The following is a 22,483-nucleotide window of genomic DNA, read 5'->3' on the forward strand; positions in this document are numbered from 1 at the left end:
CAAATCCTATAAGACCATAACATATAATGCCATAACTAATAGCTCTATTTTGCATTAAATTTATAGATCAAGGTTTATATTATTGAACCTTAAAATTCATGGCAATGTAGAGTAAAGTCCAAAATAAAAAAAAGTTCGAAATTTGAAAAAATAAAAATAAATGAAAAGCGTGAGGCAATGAGCTGGCCTGTGTAAGATGTCATAACGGAGTCAGTGGGGCATTGAAAACGGTAAACGAGAGAAAGACAGTGAAGACGAAGCTAGCAATATCAATACCACTATACCAATACCCAGTAGCAGTAAATTTAATTAGCACAAAATAAATAAACTGCAGAATTAAGGAATTTAGTATGTACGTGACCTTCTTACACCTGTCTACGTTGTACTAGGACTATATCATATGAAAATGATGGTTTATGTTGGTTGTACTCCCTCCGTCCAACTAAAATTATCTCGTAATTTACTATTGTGTGTTTTGATTGTATTTGTCCCGTATTATACTTAACATGTTGATTACTAGCTAGTTTACTTAATCTTATATCACTTCACCAATTTTTTATATCATTATTATGGATTGCTTGCCTATTTTTTTTTTTTTTTTTTTAAACTAGGAGGTTAACGCGCGCGATGTGTGCGTCATAGTAAGCCATAATCGGAAATTTCTTTCGATTTGGCGTTATGTTATAAATTTAGTTCTTAGTAGAGTTAATCAAATATGTTTAGGGCTAGTATGAATGTCTACACACATACTATTTTTAAGAATTAAGAAAATAATTAACATTAATAACGGGAAATAGGTAATTAAACATTTTAAGGGACATAATAATCGTCTCAACCCTATTTATAATAGTGTGGTCATATTTTTGAAAGGAAATAAATATGTAAATAAACATTTTTAGGGACATAATTGTCTCAAGAGAGAATTTATTCATACTTTTTAAAAGGTGGGAAAATATATGGAGTATTGATATTCCGTCTTATGAGACAATTCGAGTGGGACAGTGATAGTAGCTTTTTCAACCTTGCTTCGTGATATGTTTGCGTGAAGGGAATGTATTTGGCAATAGGCAAACATATGGAAGGAAGTAACGCCCATTTTGGGGATTACTTCCCTTGTTTGGTTTTATAAGTTTGTTGTCCATTTTGTTTATCCTTCTTGTTCTACTACATTGGTTATGTCTCCCGTCTCCTGTCGAGCTTACTAGTTTCTAGTATTACTCGGCTTATGAAAATAATGAGGGTTCGTTGTTGAGTAGGTATTGAACACGGTCATTTAAACTCATTATTAATCACCTTTAATAGTTCATACGCATGTAAATATGTAATTAATTATCCATTAATATTTTATAATTTTATTAACATGAATTACTAGAAATTTAATTACTTTGAAAATGAATTGAACTGAAATGATTTGAAGCAATTTGTACTTTTTCCTTTAATTGTTTACTTATAACATAGTAACATACATATGTTATTATTAACACGTAATGCATTATATATTTATATTATATAAAAGATCGAGAGAAGTTAAATAAACAAATGATTAATCAAAATAACTCTTGCATTGATAATTATATATCCATATTTAAAATGTAGGTAAATAAAAAAAAATATCAAAAGGAAATAGAGATTTTTTTTGTTTATTTTCCGACAAGCAAGGGCGGATGATCCATAGTTCCAAGTAGTGGGGTACAAATAAGAAACTTTCGTCATTGAATTCCAATTCATATATCACAGTGCAGTGCACACATCACATCATAACATTAACATTATAGAGTCGCAGGAATTATTGTATCTATCAAATTTGAAATTTCATATCTTAGAAACTAAGTGTTAGTTGAATAAAATTTAAAATGCAACCAAAAATAAAATCTCTTAAAAGGAGAAGAAAACATTTTTAAGATCATTCAAAGCAAGCTGTGTAAAAAAATTTTCCATGCATGCTAATATGCAATGGAGTGATCAATCATGTCCGCATTGGACCGTCGGTACGGTGTACAACTGTACGCCGTGTTGTATTTTATATACTACAGTCTACAGACTACCTAGCAAGATTTTGTTCGAAATTAATAGTCATAGAATTTTATGATCAGATGTTCTAGGATACATTATTTGTGGCCTTATATAAAAAAAGTAATTATAAAGCCGATTGAAGAAAAATGACACAATCTACTCTAAGAAATTGTAAGAATACATGGAATACTTGGTTACAAATTAAGAGGTCTAGAGATTACAACTATGTGACAAGACTGACAACTAATTAATTTCGGGTGAAGATTTTATATAAGGTTCTTATAAAGTGCTTAGTGGACTGACTGATGTGATAAACTTTTTTTTAAAAAAATTTGTATGTGTAAATTATTTAAAATTTTTTACTAGATCAAGGAATTTGAATCTTGTGATGAACTAAGATATTGCGTGCTGCAAAGGCAACTAGTGCTGAAAGGAGCAGACTTGGGGACATAAATCTTGATGCATGTACATTTTATATGTAATGTAGTCCAAAAGTATTGGTACTACAATTAGGATTGCTGGTAATAAATGCATGTATTGCTAAAATTAATCCAAGTATGCCCACACGATTGGCACCATATATATATGACTATATACTGATATATGCATGACGACCTCAATCCTAAAACACATTTCATTTGTTACATTATACATACATAGTATCACTTGCATACACTCAGTTTACCAATATCAGATTAGTTACCAATCATTTGGTATTATAAAAACACCTCTACAAAACTATAAACACTCCTAGCTTTCTGCCACCTTCGTCTCGGACTTCTTCCCTCCATTATCTGGCACTACGACACCACCGGCAGCCTCAGCCTCCGCTGCATCAGCTGCCTCCCTGAACTTCTTATAAATGTCACTCTTGTAAAACTTCCTTGTTCTAACCACCAAAATTAGTGAAATAAACATACTAAATAAAGTAGCACCTGTAATCACTAGAAATGCTAACTGAAAACATTTTGGGCCAATACAAGTCAATTCTTCACCTTCTTTCCTAACTCGGCCCAAAGCATGCATTTGTTTTTGGGCTTCTTTATCATATAAATACCCCGTTAGTCTAACACCGAGAATGTAACCTCCTATTGGGCTTGCCATTGTACCCACATTGTTTAATGTTGCGTAGTACTTAAGCCCAAATAATTCTGAGATAATGGCAAATAACAAGGGCCATTGGGCCCCATAAGAAAACCCAATAACCACAGTTGCAACATAAAGCCCATTGCGCACGTTGAAAGATATGAGAAGGTGGCCAATGCAAGAGATCAAGAGCATGAAAGAGAGCACAAGAGGCCTTGGAATCTTGTACTTGGTTAACAAGTGTTCAGAACCAAAACCTGCCACGACACGACCTAAGTAGTTCCATATGCTGACTAAGGACACAAATGTGCCTATGCTGTGAGGAGGGTACCCTAGAGATGCCCCGATTTGACCCAAGTTGTCAATTGCTGTCAATGTGCCACCAAGTCCGTTTATAATAGTGATAACTAAAATGAACATGTCGATATTGAAAATTGCTTGTAGTATGGTATAATCTTCCCCTCTTTCCGGAGAGTTGAATATATTTTGAAAACATGAATCGGCCTCTCTTTGTTTTATAGGCAACTCTGTTACGGATGCTTTAGGCAATGCATTCGAAACAACATCCTCAACCACGCCTTCTACCACAACATTATTATTGGAGACACTTTGCAACTCTACTACAATCCTCTTTCGTCGTAGCTTGTACTCTTCCTTAATCACGGTGTAAAGAGGTAAAAGAAGCAAAAGAATCACGGCTATACCACTTCCTATGTAACCACCTCGCGTAAAGGTTATGGTCTTTTGAAGTATGCTCATTGCCATGAGAAAACCGGCGAGGCCAAGGGAGATGTAAAGAAATTCATAGAAGACATTGGCCTCATTTTTTTGTCGAACAACTTTCATAAATCGAATGGTACGAATGAATGCGAATGATAAGGCGGCGGGTAGCCAACCAATGAGGAGGATTAAGTCCTTGGAATGTTTACCATTACCACCGTAAAATGTAAAGTAGACTTGGGTTATGATAGCACCACTTAGACCAACAAAGCCTTTTAACAAGCCTAAGACCATTCCTCGGCTCTCTGGGAAGTTCTTTACGCTTGTAACAAGTGCACCGGTATTCGAAAAGGCTTGGGAGTTTGCACCTATATATGTAGATGTAAAAATAACGTCATTATTAGTGATTAAGGTCTAGTTCTAGTCACCTTATTTCAAGAACATAAGTTTAAACAAGAGATGATATATAAATTCTGATAGGATAAATTTACGAAATAGAAGTTCTAGATAAATTTAACAAATAAAGAAATTAAGTTTGAATAAAATAAATTCAAGAAAAATAAGTTTCAATAAAGAGCTGTGACAAGGATAAGAGCTACCTCAATTATGTTTACTCCAAGTTTAAATAAGATTTGTAAAGTGTAGTATGTAGTATTAACTAAGTCAGTTTATATCAGATAACATTAAATTAGGCCAGTTCAGATCGATATATTCACTTTTAGTAATTTTCTAAACATATACACTATATGATTCTTTGATATCTTATTATTTTAATATGCATTTTCAAAAGACATATCATTTCTTCAATTCAATTTTATTGTTTTTTACAATATTTACAAACTTTATTATGATTATATTTTGTTATTTATGGCTATCATAAAACACATATACTCATAAAAGAATTGTTACAATAGTCTTTCCGTATATTTTTACATTATTAATTTTTATATGGTGTAATTTTTACTTATTTATAATTAGAACTAGATAGATATTAATTGTTGAGCGTAAGGATCGGATATACAATTTTTTGATAATTTATGACGAAGTACTAAGCTATTTTGGACATAACTTTTAGTTTAGAGTTTAAATTATGACTTGTTATATTGTCATTAATTTAGGGTTAATGTACTACATCATATAAGTCTTGTCGTTCATTGATTGAGTGATGAATTGAAACTAGTCTCACACACATGATGATAAGGCCAATCAAATATGGCCAATATATACTTTTTATTTTAAGAACATAGCTAGAGAATATACTTCATGTATGCATGATTACTAATCATACATGTAGTTTTCAAAGATTACATGTTTGATATGAAAGCAGACAAGAATATGATGCTATAAAAAGCAATATTTTATGGTAAAGATATCATCAAAGCATACATAGCATATATATGATTTGACTATAGTAAATAATTTATCACGTACGTACGTACCTACGCATATGTACACGCACATTTGCCAAATTTTAGGCTTGGGGATGCGGCTAGTAACGGCGAGCCAAATCATGAAGTAGCCAAAAAAGTTAAGGACCGCGCCTACGGTTAGAACCACCCAAGGCGGCGCGACTTCTAATAGTAGTCCGGAAGGTACCCCGGCAATGGACCCCAAGTCCTTAAAGAAGCTAAGGAGGTTGATTGTACTTTGGTCATACCCTAAGGATTGTTTTATGTCCTTAGAGTATAACCCAAACATGTAGGTGGCTCCCGCCGAAGACATTACTAGAAGGGAGGAAAACACCATGAACCATCTCCCTGTTAAGACACGCATCACAAAGCGGAGCTGGCCACCACCACCACTGCCACCGCCTTCGATTGCCATGGTTAGCTAGGTTGACTTAGATATTAGGTTATATATTATTGATAAAGACTTGAGAAGTTGAGACTTGAGAAGTTAAGCTTAATAGTGATATTATTGAGTTGAGAATGTTTGTGGAAGGTTATTTTTATAGTAGTGTCAACATGTAAAAGGAAAAATAAATATATGATGATAGTGATGTATATAATGGACCAATTTGTATGTTCCAAGTTTAATTAGAAAGAATCTATAAGATTATTGTTACAATGCAATTAGTAGTTGTAGATTTAAGAATCTTATTCCAAATTTGACTTATCAAGCTTTTCTCTTTATTTGGGGGTATCACTATTCACTAGTACATGAAGTTTGTGATGTTAACTTTAGTTATGACCATGTATATATGTCTTGGGTTACTAAAATGTACTTTAGAGCATACAGTTTTTATGTTTCATTTGTTGGTTGATATATTCCTTGTGTTGACTGATCATAAATTTTTATTAATGTCTGATATGTCCCTAATGTTGACTGATATCAAATATCAATTGGCTGATATATTCATTTTAATGTGTCAGATAATGTAAACTCCTTTATTAGAGTGATTTCCATTGATCAATATTTATAGGGTTACAATGAGAAACCTAATCATATTAGGTAACTATAACATATGTACAGATATCAAAGATAATCTTATACAAAATATATCCTAAACTTAGGATGAGAATATTCTATGGATATTCTCTATCACACCCCCGCAGTCAGAGCGGGAGAAAATCGGATGCTCAGACTGGATCTGAATCACGCATCGAACGGTAAGGATAGTATAGTAACCCATGATCAAAAGAGAAGTAGTAGACGTGTGCTGGTGATGACGATGAGAAGCAACAACCACGACCTACGTATAGTAGAGATATGCGCTTTTAGGCCGAAGGAGAAGAGTCGCGCATATACTTGGTCCAAGTTGCAGATCCAGAGAAGAATAAGTTAAGGGATCAAACCATTATCGGGGAGAAGACACTACACTACTACGTGAAATCCCACCGCTTGAAATTAATCAATTCTCAAAAGAGAAACCAGGTAGCAAGAATTAATACTCCACAAAGATTCCAAGTGCTGCAACAATAAAAGGAGCTAACTTGATAGCAAAAGAGATGTGCAACAGTTGACCTTATTGTGATATACCACCACTAAAACAAAATCTATGTGATTATGTGTAAAAAAAAAAAAAACCAATGGGGCAATGTAAGAATCATTGTTGGTCATGAGGAGATGGAAAAAGAGTGCGGCACATGGAGTAGGTTGGCAGATGTGGTTACTGCCAGTAGTGGGAGGTGGTAGTGTATGCGATTGCCAACAACGATGGAGGAGGCTTTCACGATTGCTACTGTTGGTAGGAGGTGCAAGGTTACATAAAGATTATAAAAAAAAACTTTGAGAAAAGAAAAAAAAAATCTATATGTGTGTTTGCGGAAGCATAAAAAACTTTGTATATCCCGCCGGTGGGTTTAATTTTCTAACCCACCGGCAGAGTGAGAATTTTTGTATATGATCCCAAGATCTAACCTAAGCTGTGATACCATGTCAGATAATGTAAACTCCTTCATTAGAGTGATTTCCATTGATCAATATTTATAGGGTTACAATGAGAAACCTAATCATATTAAGTAACTATAACATATGTACAGAAATCAAAGATAATCTTATACAAAATATATCCTAAATCTAGGATGAGAATATTCTATGGATATTCTCTATCATAATGGTTGATATGCGTTATTTGTTGGCTAATATGATACTAGTATTTTTTTTCCCTTTATTTCCTCTCCTCTTTCCCCCTCTTCCTCTCTTTCTCACGCCACCACCCAACAACCAACACCCTAACCTCACGCCACCACCCTAACCTCACGCCACCATCAACCAGCCACCACCCTAACCTCACTCACTGCACTAACCCACGATCCCTCCAAAATCGCACCACCACCACTAGCGAACTCCACCAGCTAATCGCACCACCACCAACGAACTCCCCCAACGTATTGCACCTCCGCAGCGACCTGCACCAGCGAATCGCACCTCCCTTGCGATCTTGAATCAGAGGGTAGTGTTTTAAGATTATCAGATTCAATCTTTGAATTTTGACCTGATAATCTTGCAACAAAGTGAGGTATGGTCTGATAATCTTGAATCTAAGGTTTTGTTGATCCGATCTTTGATCGACAATTACTCCTTCGTTGCAATGGATATGGAGTTTCACGGCGTACTTTTCGGCAATTGCAACCTGCAATTGCGAACTCCACCTATGTCGCTCCCAATTCCTTCTTGCCGCACTAACTACTATTAAGTGCAGACTGAGTCCGCACCCAATAATTTGTGTATAATTTAATTAATGAGAAGTGACTTTTGCCCACATTAAAAAAAAAAGGAAAAAAAAAAAAAAGAAAGACCCTAGAATCGAAAAAGATTATCTTGCCAAAATATAATACAGGTATTCAAAACTATACATCCTACTATTACAAGTAATAATAATTAATTAAAGTCATACGTCTACAGAGTAATAAAAAGCATAAACATATGAATATATGATTTCCTCTTTTGTCATTCGTACAACACCTCGCATCAAATATATTTATATATGTATATTCGTGTATTGATAATTTGATATCCACACTTGTTTATTAAGTTATTTACCAATGAGAATTTTGCATTTATTTTATACTTGTATCCAACAAGCTAGGGAAGATCTTATGTGACTAAGTCATCTATGTATCCAATCTCCTTTTTGTCGTTTATATGTTTAATGGGGAACAAAATAAGAAACTTTCATTGTTGATTATCATCACTTCATATCATAATGCGTCAGTGCGCACATCATATATGATCATACCATCACACTAAATAATTGAGAAAATAATAACTTTGTCCTTTAATTTGCAAAAAAAAATTTGTCATCCACTCATTCTTATCGAGTTATAGACAATTACAATGTTTCAGTTATAGTACGTACTCTTTTCATTTCTTAAAGATTGTTTTATTTATTTTTATAAACAATATTACTTTATTGTTGTTACTCTCGACCATTGTTTGTGACATGTGAGAGTTTTTCGGATCAAATAAATAAAATAATAAGAGGGAGCGAAAGTTCGTTGTTAAGGAATATATTATCCTTTTGTATATATGTTGGAGAAAGATAATAATAAAAGAAATTCTGAAGACTTTATAAGCAAATTGAAAAATAGAACAATAATTTTTGTAAGAAAATGGGGACTACAACAAATATTTAAAGAAAAGAAAAAAGAAAAAGGGAAAAGGAAAACAAGAAGATGTCGTCTTTAACATAATCATAGAAAGATCACTCAAAACAAGTCGTTTATGTAGAAATATTTAATGCATGGACCAGAAGAAAGATGATCATTGATGTTTTATCTTGTGGTTTTGCTTTAATCATGTTTAACGCGAAACACAATGAAGTAATACCTGACTTTGTTTATGAATTACCAATATTGGTTAAAATGCAATATTAAACCAAATAAAAAGTTAAAATATATATACTACGTTACCAACAAAAATATATAGAAGCAAGTATATTAAAAGAGGTTAAAAAAGTATAAAATTTATTACATATACATTATACGAATTACTACCTCCGTTTCTTATTACGTGCAACAAAAGAATATTCTATGTCTCACAAATAATACCCTTTTGTTGCACATAATAAGTAACGGAGATAGTATAAATAATGCAACCTTGCCAGGCAAAAGTACATAATATTACTAGTACTCTAGTAAGAGTACAACACGAGTAAAAACAACGAAGTATAGTCCGTATTAGATCGTTTACTATAATGTCATGTTATATGTTAGCTAAGCAATGTGATAACACGATTATTAGGAGATCCTCTTATACTATATGGAGTAAGTAGTACTCTACTATAAGAATTACTCAAAGTCTGATGCACCTAATGATCAAAGTGATCCAACTATGAATACACGATTACACGGGCTAACCATTAGCCCTACATACATATGCATGACCTCAATCCTAACACATGTTTCAATTTATTTTTATACTATTATTTCTAGTATACAATGCATTAGTCTACGATAATTTTTTGTTAACAGTACACCTCTCAATCGAGATAATAATACACGTGAGCACACTATATTCATGGCACACCTAAATTCCTAAAATGATAAATGTCCGTCTGCCCCATTTCAAAGGATCCTTACGACTAATAAGGATCATATTGATATGTAAAGGGTTACAACCTGATAGATCCGTCTTATTTATAAACAACCATATTTCCTACCCATTTGCCACCTTCATTTCCGGCTTCTTACTTCCATCATCCGATACTACGACACCACCTACCAACTCAGCCTCCACCGTACTTTCCGCCTCCCTAAACTTTCTATAAATGTCACTCTTGTAAAACTTTCTTGTTCTAACCACCAATATCAATGAAAACAACATACTAAAAATAGTAGCTGCTGTGATCACAAAAAATGCCAACCGAAAACATTCTGGCCCATTACAGTTTAACTCTTCACCCTTTTTCCTGATCCGGCCCAAGGCCTGCATTTGCTTTTGGGCCTCTCTATCATATAAGTAGCCTGTTAGTCTCACATTGAGAATGTAACCTCCTATTGGGCTTGCCACTGTACCCAAATTGTATAAAGTTGCGTAGTATTTAAGCCCATACAGTTCAGAGATAATGGCAAATAGCAAAGGCCATTGGGCCCCATAAGTAAACCCCATAACTACGGTTGCAATGTAAAGCCCATTTTTAACATCAAAAGCAATGAGAAGATGTCCAACACAAGAGAGCAATAGTGTAAAACTTAGCACAAGAGGCCTTGGAATTTTGTACTTCTTTAACAAGTGTTCCGAACCAAAACCTGCCACGACACGACCTAAGTAATTCCATATGCTCACTAGGGATATAAAAGTGCTAATGCTACGAGCTGGGTACCCTAGTGACATACCAATTTGGCCCAAGTTGTCAATGGCTGTCAATGTGCCACCAAGTCCACTTATAATAGTGATCACCAAAATGAGCATGTCTATGTTGAAAATCGCTTGTAGTATGGTGTAATCCTCTCCTCTATCTGGAGAACGAAATATGTTTTGAAAACATGAGTCTGCCTCTCTTTGTTTCTCAGGCAACTCAACCACAGATGAATGAGGCGCCGAGTTTAAAACACCCAAAACTTCATGCTCCTTCTCTTGACCATTGTTTACCACAATATCAACATTAGATACACGCTTCAACTCCTCTCTACTCGTCTTTTGTACCTTGTATTCCTCTTTAATTACGGTGTAAAGAGGTAATAGAAGCAAAAGAATAACTGCTATACCACTCCCAATGTACTCACCTCGTGTGAAGGTTTTGGTGTTTTGAATTATGATCATGACCATGAGAAAACCGGCTAGGCCAAGGGAGATATAAAGCAACTCATAGAAGACATTTACCTCATTTTTTCGACGTACAATTTTCAAATATCGGATGGTACGTAGGAATGCAAATGAAATCGCGGCAGGTAGCCAACCAATGAAGAGGATTAAGGCCGTGGAATTTTTACCATTATCACCGTACAATGCGTAGTAAAGTTGCGTTATGATAGCACCACTTAGACCAACAAAGCCCTTTAGCAAGCCTAAGACAACTCCTCGGCTTTCGGGGAAGTTCTTTACACAAGTAACAAGTGCACCAGTATTTGAAAAGGCTTGCGAGTTTGCACCTACATATACAAGTATAAACATGACATTATTATTAGTGTTAAATTAGTGAAATTCTATTAGAACACCATTAGTCAAAAAATGTAGCGCCTTTGTCCGGACTTAGCAAAAGACTAAGGAAAAATCTTATATCGTATTGACTTGTTTGTTGATCAAATTAAATCGGTGTTCAACCAAAGAATGATAGGGCCGGGGTGTAGAAATACTGGTTCACAAAATTATGGAAAGTTTGACATTTCAAATTAGGATTTTAAACATCTTGACTTTTGAAATTTATTTACATGTTTCTTAACATATTATACTAGTTTTTGAAATAGACACAATTCAAAATTAGACCCAATCAAATTAAACTTGATTGAATGATCTGAATTGACATCTCTATTTAATAACACTAGCTACCAGTCCCACATGTTATATACTTCGTATATGGTTCTATCGAATAATCAAAACTTTCATGTCTCTTGTACAAAACTTACATTATCGAAACAAGGGTGATGATAATTCTTTTTAAAAACTAACTTAAGATGCAGATGTAAAAATTGCCATGGTTCTAATTAAACTAATTACCTTAGCTAATTAGCAATTACGAAGATAGATTTTTTTTATTTATTATTTAATTTTTTTTTTATTTTTTTTGAAACAAAAGTACAAAGATAGATTTAAATGCACATGAATTGTGATTAATGATTAAATTCCAAAAAAAGTAAAAAAACATACGGGACAACGAACTATTTTAAAGTGTACATGTTTACAAAATAAAGATATGTTTTAATTAAGTTGACACTATACTTTTCGAAAGTTGGTTTATAAATAATTAGTGATAGACAAATCACGTTGTTTTTCACTTTTTTGGTCCTACCCCGTTTTGTTTAAATGATCGTGAATGGTGTCAACAGTTCACTAGCCTAACTCATGGGACCAAAACAACTCTCTTGTGGTCACTTGTTAAAGATGTAAACAGTTATAGCATCAATCCAAGACCTCAGAATTCCAAGCAAAGATAAAGAGATAAAGTCAATTTTATATGAATGAGGCTAAATTTTTTTGAACCATATATCTTATAATCATTATACATGTATTTTTCAAAAGTTCAATCGAAGACAAAAGTGCATACGTAAGGATAAGGTATCTCTCATAATACTAAGAGCCAAAAATTTACTTGAAAACATAAATATGGATCATATAATTTTTAAATGCGTGCATATTATAAACATGATTACTATTGAATAATAATAAACACATACCTACACAAATGTACAAGCACATTTGCCAAATAGCGGGCTTAGGGATACGACTAGTAACGGCGAGCCACATCATGAAGTAACCAAAGAAATTGAGGACAGCACCAACGATTAGAACCACCCAAGGCGGGGTGACTTCCATTAGTAGCCCTGAGGGCACCCCGGCAATGGATCCCAAGTCCTTAAAGAAACTAAGGAGGTTAAGGGTACTTTGGTCATACCCTAAGGATTTTTTTATGTCCTTAGAGTACAACCCAAACATGTACGTGGCTCCTGCCGTAGACATCACTAGGAGGGAGGAAAACACCATGAACCATTGCCCCGTTAAGACACGCATCACCAAGTGGGGGTGGCCACCACCGCCTTCAACCACCATGATTAGGTGTCTAGCCTAAGATTATGGGATTTTATGTTTGAGACTTGAGAGGGAGATATAGTTGAGTTTAATAAAAATGATGTGAAAATATGTGTGGAAAAGGTAGGTTTATAGATAGTAGCAAATACTAGTGGTAACAAGGACTATCAACGAACATGTTGATGTGAGAAACATAAATGATGATAGTGATCTTCTGATCGATATAGTGGACCAGTTTATACGTTAAAAGTTTGATTAGTCAGAATTATACAGTAATGATTTAGCTATTGGGATGAACAAAGTGAGGGACCTTAGTGTTGTTACATGTTGAGCTCTTAAAGGAATAAAAACTTTGGTTTAATAAGAGGGTTTGCATGCTTTTATTTTGTTGCTAATTACTATGATAAATGGTTAGTTTAATCCTATTGGTTAAGAATCAATAAGTTTGAGTAATATTGTCTATATTAAAAAGGAAATCAATTAGAAGGACATGTATAGGAGTAGACCAATAAGTATTATAGATTTAAGGTAGATTATTTACTACTATACAAAATAAGCTTACGTAGAATTAAAATGCAAATTAATTGTTGCACTTGGGTGCACAATGCTCATGATGCACTTGGTCAAAATAACAGCATATGTTTTTGGGTTTTAGGTGATATGTTATTTCATTTGATTATGGGTTTGGACGTGGAGATATTTTTGTTTAAACTACAAAATTTTTTGTTGCTTTGAGGTTTTATTGTTAATAATAATCATTTTAACTACGGAGTATTATTTTCGTTTTACATTAATATTTATTTGTTTTAGCTTTTATGTCTAGATTTTCTATATACTGTGCGCCCAGATGTAAAAACCAATAATTAAAATTAAAATACCCGAATATATTTTACATATACCTTAGAAAGTGCTTTAAGATTTTAAGGATAGAGACCGTAGAATGACCTTCTAGAAAAATTGAAGAGTGCTAGCTTACTAACTTTATTTCCACAAAAAAAGAATCAAACAATGAAACTTTCACCCGATTTTATGCTCTTGTCACTACTCACTAGACTTATATTCACCAAGTATTAGATGATGTTTAAGGCAGGCCAGGTCAAATATAATGACCATGATCTTGTCACTAATCACTTCACCTATTATTCTTTCATTGTGTTTAATTCATTATATGCCGTGCACGGGAGTACTAATTATATTACACAAAAATACAAAATTGCTACTTGTATTACAACTTGTTTAATTTTAATTAATTATACGTAACATATTCATTTAAACAAGTTTTAATAAATATATATACCTCCTCTAGACCTCTACATTTGCCCACTTTTCAATTTAAGGTTTTAATCCCTTTCACTATACCATATAATATTCTACCTTTGTTTTCATTCACTTTAATTTAGTTATTTATCTTAGGCTCCGTTATCATCTCCTTATTTTTGCTAAACTGGAATTATTTTTATAGAATCAAAATTATATTTGCCGAATTTAAATTATTTTTATTGAACTTAAATTAATTTTACTAAAATGAAATTATTTTTGTTGAACTGAAATTATTTTTACTGGTTTTTTGTTATAATTCTTCTTTAAGAAAACTGAATTATACTGAACTAAACTTATTATTACTGAACTGAAATTATTTTTACTGAACTGAGCCTAATTTTACCGCACTAAACTTATTTTTACTGAAATAAAATTATTTTTACTGAAATGAACTTAATTTTATAGAACTGAACTGAAATTATTTTTATTTAATATTATTTCTTTAAGGTGAAGAGAACATGCCTTACTCTTACAAACATTTAGTTTTAACATCATTTCTCTTGTTTTGATTTGCTTTTTCTACTTGCACCCATTTTTTAAAAAACCTTGTTTACATTATATATATATATATATATATATATATATATATATATATATATATATATATATATATATATATATATCCCGTGCGATGCACGGTTTGTCAGTATTTTTTTTAAAAAAAATATTTTTCATATATATGTGATTAAAATTGTTATTATATTAGTTTTAGAATATTAGATAAAATTCCTAATATCAAAATAAAAATTTGTTATTATATTAGTTTTATGAGCCTAAAATATGAAAAATATTTTTTTTAAAAAACAATGTAAACACCTAGATGAAGCCCGTGCGATGCACGGTTTGTTTGATTTTTTTTAAATAATATTTTTTTTTTGAATTTATGAGCCTAAAATTTGTTATATATTTAAATAAAATTCCTAATATTAAAAGATAATATATAATATTTAATTAATTTAAACTTAAAAATCTCATTCGCCAGTTTTGCTTACATGACATTTAAATTATTTAATTCTAAAAGAAATTAATAATCTCTTATTTAATTGGCTACTACTAAAATTTATAATCCTACATGGCGCGCTGAGAAAAATAAGATCCTACGTGGCTCTCTAAAAACTCGGGAAAAAACTCCCCTTTATATATATACTAGTTTTGTGCCCCGTGCAATGCCCGGGTTGTTTATGGAATTTTAAGATAAAATTATATTATAATTCAATTTAATTGATTAAACATAGAATTCTAAATTAACTTTTTTTTCTACAAAGTCTATCTATATACGACACTTGGCGTAAAGTTAAAATGCTATATGATGTTGTCTTGTGGCCTAATTATAAGTTAATTTATTATTTGGTATTTTATCGAAAATAAAACTCTAAACTAAACATCTTATTTTAAAATTCTATCCTAATTTGATTGAAAAAATAATTTTTTAACTAACTTTTTTATCTTATGAATCTATTTAAATCTATCCAAGGTGGCGCGACACTTGGCGAAAAGTTAGAATGCCAAGTGTCATTATTTCGTGACCTGGCTAAAAGTTTAGCTTTATATATTAGTTATATGATATGATACATTAGATATATCCAATTCATTAGGTTTTTTTAAATTTTTTATATTTTTTTTTATGGAAAAAAAAAACCGGGAGGAGTACTTTTCTATTTTGACTTGCGGACTTGCCCACGCACATTAATGTACATAAATGATGAATATATTGACCATTTGACCGGCTGATTAGCTAAAGTTGCCAAAATTGCGGTCATGGCATGCTGCTGCTTTATTTCTTCCATGCATTTATTGACAAGAATTTGATAATCTTTCTATTTCTAAAATCATCAAACAAAATAAATCTCACTTGTTTAGAGGAGAGATATAAATGAGATTTGAACCCATAACTTTTTTATTATGATAGAGTATAAAACATATTCATGAGCCTCAACCATCAACCAAAAGCTTAAGTTGATGGTTGAGGCCCATAAATATGTTTTATACTCTATCAGCTGGTTCTTGACATCATGTTAGAGTATGAATATAACCAAAATCTTATACGGAGTACAGATTATTAAAGTGTAGGATTGATTATATACATACATCAATAACTATGGTCAATTCCTTCTATCCTGTGAAGTATTATTTTGTTTGAATCAATAATGCCCAAATACAATCAAATTATTACATGTTTTAAGGCCCCGTTCACTTCACCTTATTTTTGCCGAACCGAAATTATTTTTATTGAAATAAAATTATAATTGCTGAACTTAAATTAATTTTAATGAATTGAAATTATTTTTGCTGAACTGAAATTATTATTTTTTTGCTGATTTTCTATTATTTTTCTTCTTTATGAAAACTAAATTTTACTGAACTGAACTTGTTTTTACTGAACAAAAATTATTTTTACTTAATATTATTTTTTTAAGGTGAAGTGAACAGGGCCTAAGTCTTCAAAGCGGCGGAGTTGATTCATGCGCATCTAAAGTTTGACTTTTGTTCTGTCCAAAAAAACAAAAGTTTGACTTCTGACGACTCACAATTACTCTAAATTGTACCATTTGTGATCCTTTGAAGCAGTGAACTTAAAGTAGGTTTTTTTTTTTCCTTATTATACTTGTATAATACAATAACATAGTGATATTTTTTTATATGGTACATTAATTAATTACAACAGATATATGAAATTTATATATAAAATGTTGATCTAGTGGAACATGTCTCTTATAGTTAATAGCTCTTATGCAACACGAACTAATCCTTGAAATTCCGTAATTTTCATAGGCGCTACTACAAACCAATTTGCAGTGTACTAAACCTTAGATTGCAAAAGAGAAGTAGCAAAAATAAAGCACAATTGCTTCAAATCGAAGATAAAAGTGTCACACTTGTTACTTTAATACATAATTTTCTTTTTACATTGTAATACATCGTGTTTGAACTTCATTTATGTATTCACTTGCCATCGTAACAAACTAACAATAGTCATTTCTTAAAAACTCACTAGACATATATATTTCATTCTTCTTCTTGGTCATACCAGTCTACCATTTGGTTAAAGTTTATTTAATGTAAATTTTTAATAAGATAAATATAGATTGGCTAAAACGTAAATTGCTTTAATTGTACCAAATCAATATAGCAAGAGTTTATTTTATAAAAATATGACATACATTGGAACTTTAACAACCGTGCATTATTGCACGGAATTGCACGGAACCTAACCTACTGTACTTAATATATGACCATTACACTACATTATCCGTATCACTTTTTAAAAAAAACTTCCCAACTAAAAACATTTAGCTTCCTACCTTTGCCGTCTCCACCTTTTTCGCTCCGTTTGTTGCCACCATAGCACCGCCCTTCACCAACTCATCTTCCTCCACTACGGCCGCCTCCCTAAACTTTTTATAAATATCACTCTTATAAAACTTTCTTGTTCTTACCACCAAAATCAATGAAATTAACATACCAAAAATAGTTGCTGCCGTGATTATAAAAAATGCTAAACGGAAACACTCTTCCCCAACACAATTTAACTCTTCCCCTTCTAATCTGGGTCGGCCCAATGAATTCATCTGCTTTGTGGCCTCCTTATCATATAAATGGCCCGTTATCATCACATTAAGAATGTAAGCTCCTATTGGGCTTGCAACTGACCCAAAGTTGTACAAAGTTGAGTAATATTTAAGTCCAAACAACTCTGAAATTATACCGTAAAGCAAAGGCCATTGGGCCCCAAAGGTAAACCCAATAATCACAGACGCAGCGTAAAGCCCATTATGGACGTTGAACGCAATTAGAAGGTGCCCAACACAAGAAAGTAGGAGCATGCAAGTGAGAAAAAGAGGTCTGGGAATCTTGTACTTCTTTAACAAGTGCTCCGAATAGAAACCTGACACGACACGACCTAAGTAATTCCATATGCTTACTAGAGAAACAAAAGTGCTGATGCTTTTAGTTGGATAACCAAGTGATATCCCGATTTGACCTAAATTGTCAATGGCGGTCAATGTACCGCCAGTTCCACATATGGTAGCAAGAAATAGAATGAGTATGTCTATACTAAAGAGTGCTTGTAGTATAGTGTAATCTTCTCCTTGGGGTGGAGGACGAAACACATTTTGAAAACAGGAATCCGCCTTTCTTGATGCTACAACTACCTCGTCGGATGCAAGAGGATTCGATTTGTTAGGAAGATCCTTAACCCTATCTTCGTTATCCTCACCATTGTTTAAGACGACATTTACCTTGGGAGCATTTTGTAACACTTCTTGCTTCTTCTTCCATTGCCTAAACTCCTCTTTGACCACAGTGAAAATGGGTAAAAGGAGCAAAATGACTACCGCCACACCACTTGCTATGAACTCGCTTCGTTTGAAGGTTAGCTGCTTTTGAAGTATGATCATGATCATAAGAAAACCAGCAAGGCCAAGGGAGATATAGAGAATCTCATAGAACAATTTGACTTCATTTTTTTGTCTAACAACTTTCATATACCGGATGGTGCGTAGGAATACTAGTGAAATCGCGGCTGGTAGCCAACCGATGAGGAGGATTAGAGCTTTGGAGTTATGACCACCATACAATGCAAAGTAGAGTTGCGTTATTATAGCACCACTTAGACCAACAAAGCCCTTTAGCAAGCCTAAGACTACTCCTCGACTCTCTGGGAAGTTCTTCACGCATGTTACAAGTGCACCGGTATTTGCAAATGATTGAGAATTTCCACCTACATATCAAAACACAACATTTTCGAGTTATTAATTATTGATCCTCCATTACAATAACTTTGATAGAAAACAATCCACACAAATGATATTGTGTTTATAAAACTTCTTCCATTCTTCAATACTTGCACCATTCGGAGTTTTAGGACTTTTACACTATTCACACATTTTATTTGACCAAATTTGTAATTTATACTTTGGTAAAATAAAATTTGCATTTTTGTTAAATTTTTCTTAATATGATGTATACTATCTCCGTTCTCTTATGTTTAAATCAATTATGGTGAATATAAGAAAATATTGAAAAATAGGTAATATTAATCCCAAATTTCAGCTATTTAATTTGTTTTTTTAATCCTAATTTTGTGAGTTGTTTTCTTTTATTCATGATCGGTCAACAAAAGTCAATGACTTGACACGTGTCAAGCCTAAATATTTTCATAAACAAGTCCAAATACAAGAAAAATAGATTGTGGTGAAGTGTTTTTTTAAAAAAATAATGAATATAAGTCTCTAAGTTTCTATCAATCCTAATTCTTTTCAACGCTTACACATTAAAAATTCAAACTCAGTAGCCCTTTGTTTTAGAGTAGTAGTATAATTATAAACCTTAGCTTTACCAAGATCTTAAGTTGGTTAGATTTATCTAAATCAAGAATAAAACATATGAACATCATGTGTACATTAATGCAAATAGGAAAATAGCTCTTTGATATAAACACCTAAAGAGTCTGATCAATAACTCTCAAATATTTACAACCTATACATACAAAAGAGTATTGATTATTAAACTTATCTTAAACCTTATAAGATTAATTATTTTTTATCTACGAAGTATTACATTATAATAGTTACCTTAATTGCCTAATGGGCTAATATAATTAAGTCACCGACTCAACAAAGGTAACTTACCCACCGACAATATAATTTACTTTGTATATCACTCCAAATTTTCAGAACAAGATGGTCGCATTGAAGCTAAATGGACATGATGAGATGCAATATAACATATATGCATGTTTAAAAAGATAATATAAATCTAAACTTTTGAGTGCTATTGTGCTAACATGAATAAAAAAATCTATCAATATGATGCTGTGATATTAACATAATACGTCTATAACATTATATTATGATCTACTAACTATTCATTCACGCATTTCACAATGATAAACACAAAGATATGTGAGATCTTTGAGTAAAGATTTTTTTATATTATTTAGAAAGTTTGGGAGAAAATAGTCTTTTTGGCTTATCGGCACACTAAAACATGCATATATCATTAAGATTTACTCCTTTCGTCCCTTGATTAGATTTCTACTTCTAGCATTTAGTCCTAACATAATAGAGAGAAGTAGAAATCTAAATAAGGGACTGAAGGAGTACCAAACAGGTCGAAGGCTTACACTAGAGAAAGTATACACATACCTATGAAAATATACAAGCACATTTGCCAAACAGAAGGCTTGGCTATACGACCGGTAATCGCGAGCCAAATCATGAAGTAGCCAAAAAAGTTAAGGACAGAACCCACGGCTAAGACCACCCAAGGCGGCGCAATCTCCATTAGTAGACCCGAAGGTACCCCTACTGTAGACCCTAAATCCTTGAAAAAGCTAAGGAGGTTAAGGGTAGTTTGACTATACCCTAGGGACGATTTTATGTCCTTAGAGTACAACCCAAACATGTAGGTGGCTCCTGCCACGGACATCACTAGGATGGTGGAGAACACCATGAACCACCGTCCCATTATGACCCGTACCACGAAACTAAGTCCATCACCGCCTCCACCACCATCAACCACCATCGTCGCTAATAACTATTTAATATGTTTTGGGAAGGAGAGTTGAAGTTGAGATTACTATATTGAGGGCTAGTGAAAGTGTATGTATAGATATAAGGTCACATATAGTAGTATAGTGTAAATTAATGTGCAAGTAGCTAGATAGATCATGACCATTTATAGGAACGTTGTTTTAAAATGTGAATATATAGTCAAAATTATTCTATGTAATATGTTAATTTTTGGGAAAAATTTCTAGATTGAGACTTTGTAGTTGACCTAAGCTAGCCCATGTTATTGAGGAGAAAGTTTGAATTCAAACAGAATTTGAAGGATTTGAGGTTGAATTATTTAATTAGGTAATGTAATTAATAAGTTTAATAACTTGTTAGCTGTCTTGCTTATAATATTATTTGATCATGCGCTTATCACTAGGTTAGTTATTAATTTTGTTTTATTAAGGATTCTTAATGTATATGATTCATGTATTGATTGGTTTTCTAAAAAAAATGGTTAAAAAAATCTTTAATAATATATTGAAAGGAGATTATATTATTGAAGATCTGACAATGTATATATCAATAGCTTAGCTTAGGGCATGTTCTCATTGACTGAACTCAGCTGAACTGAACTGAACTGAGCTGAACTGAACTGAACTGAATTGAGCTGAACTGAACTGAACTGAGCTGAACTGGACTGAACTAAACTGAACTAAATATTTTATAAGAGAAGGAAATTAAAATTTGAACTGAACTAAACTGAGCTGAACTGAGCTGAGTTGAACTGAATTGAACTGAACTTAATTTCAATGTAAGAGAACAAACCCTTAGTTTAAAATTTATTTGTTTAATTATAAATACATAAAATTTCATTTTATAAAATAAGATAGCAGAGTTGTGTAAAAATAGTAATTTTACATTAATATTTGTATAATGCTTTCGTAGCAATAGTAATTTATGCATGTATAAGATATAACAAACAAATCTCCTATAAGGCAATTCACAAAATCATGATTAACACGGATTTTCATTAAGTAATCATAACATAGGCTAAAGTAATCCACAACATTAACTCTGGATACACTCTCCAACTCCTCTCCACTTTTTTTTTTTTTTTTTTTGGTACCTTGTATTCTTCTTTAATCACAGTGTAAAGTGGTAAAAGGAGCAAAAGAATAACGGCTATACCACTAATGTACTCACCTCGTGTGAAGGTTTTGGTGTTTTGAAGTATGATCATAACCATGAGAAAACCGGCGAGGCCAAGGGAGGTATATAGCAGATCGTAATGGTATGTAGGAATGCAAATGAAATCGCGGCAGGGAGCCAACCAATGAAGAGGATCAAGGCCTTAGAATTTTTGCCATCATCATCACCATACAATGCATAGTAGAGTTGCGATATGATAGCGCCACTGAGACCAACAAAGCCCTTTAGCAAGCCTAAAGGCTAAGACAACTCCTCGGCTCTTGAGAAAGTTCTTCACACATGTAACAAGTGCACCAATATTTGAAAAAGCTTGCGACTTTGCACCGACATTTCAATTATAAGTACAATGCAAATAAATCGTGTAATACTCTTATTACATACAGATTTTTAGATTAACATTATAATTATGTTAGGTTATTTTAACATAATAAAATGACTACAAAGTACAAGAGTAATACTTAAATTTAAGCAAATAGTTAAAGCCCAGGATTAATATATATATA

The 22,483-nt window shown here is 32.7% G+C and overlaps 3 protein-coding genes across 3 annotated transcripts; all 3 read right to left on the reverse strand.

The window, feature by feature from the left end:
• Positions 1-2,633: 2,633 nt before the first annotated feature.
• Positions 2,634-5,643, reverse strand: LOC145560150 (protein NUCLEAR FUSION DEFECTIVE 4-like). Its single transcript, XM_081621411.1, has 2 exons — positions 5,259-5,643; positions 2,634-4,187 (listed from the first exon to the last, which is right to left on the reverse strand). Exons 1-2 carry the CDS (start codon positions 5,641-5,643, stop codon positions 2,764-2,766), a joined length of 1,809 nt encoding a protein of 602 aa, XP_081477537.1. The 3' UTR covers positions 2,634-2,763.
• A 3,691-nt stretch (positions 5,644-9,334) lies between these two features.
• Positions 9,335-13,018, reverse strand: LOC145560151 (protein NUCLEAR FUSION DEFECTIVE 4-like). Its single transcript, XM_081621412.1, has 2 exons — positions 12,597-13,018; positions 9,335-11,354 (listed from the first exon to the last, which is right to left on the reverse strand). Exons 1-2 carry the CDS (start codon positions 12,967-12,969, stop codon positions 9,919-9,921), a joined length of 1,809 nt encoding a protein of 602 aa, XP_081477538.1. The 5' UTR covers positions 12,970-13,018; the 3' UTR covers positions 9,335-9,918.
• Positions 13,019-17,558: 4,540 nt separating this feature from the next.
• Positions 17,559-20,796, reverse strand: LOC145557931 (protein NUCLEAR FUSION DEFECTIVE 4-like). Its single transcript, XM_081619107.1, has 2 exons — positions 20,418-20,796; positions 17,559-18,991 (listed from the first exon to the last, which is right to left on the reverse strand). Exons 1-2 carry the CDS (start codon positions 20,794-20,796, stop codon positions 17,559-17,561), a joined length of 1,812 nt encoding a protein of 603 aa, XP_081475233.1.
• Positions 20,797-22,483: the final 1,687 nt, after the last annotated feature.

This window comes from Chenopodium album, chromosome 9 (assembly GCF_948465745.1).
Source record: "Chenopodium album chromosome 9, dcCheAlbu1.1, whole genome shotgun sequence".
Taxonomy (NCBI): domain Eukaryota; kingdom Viridiplantae; phylum Streptophyta; class Magnoliopsida; order Caryophyllales; family Amaranthaceae; genus Chenopodium; species Chenopodium album.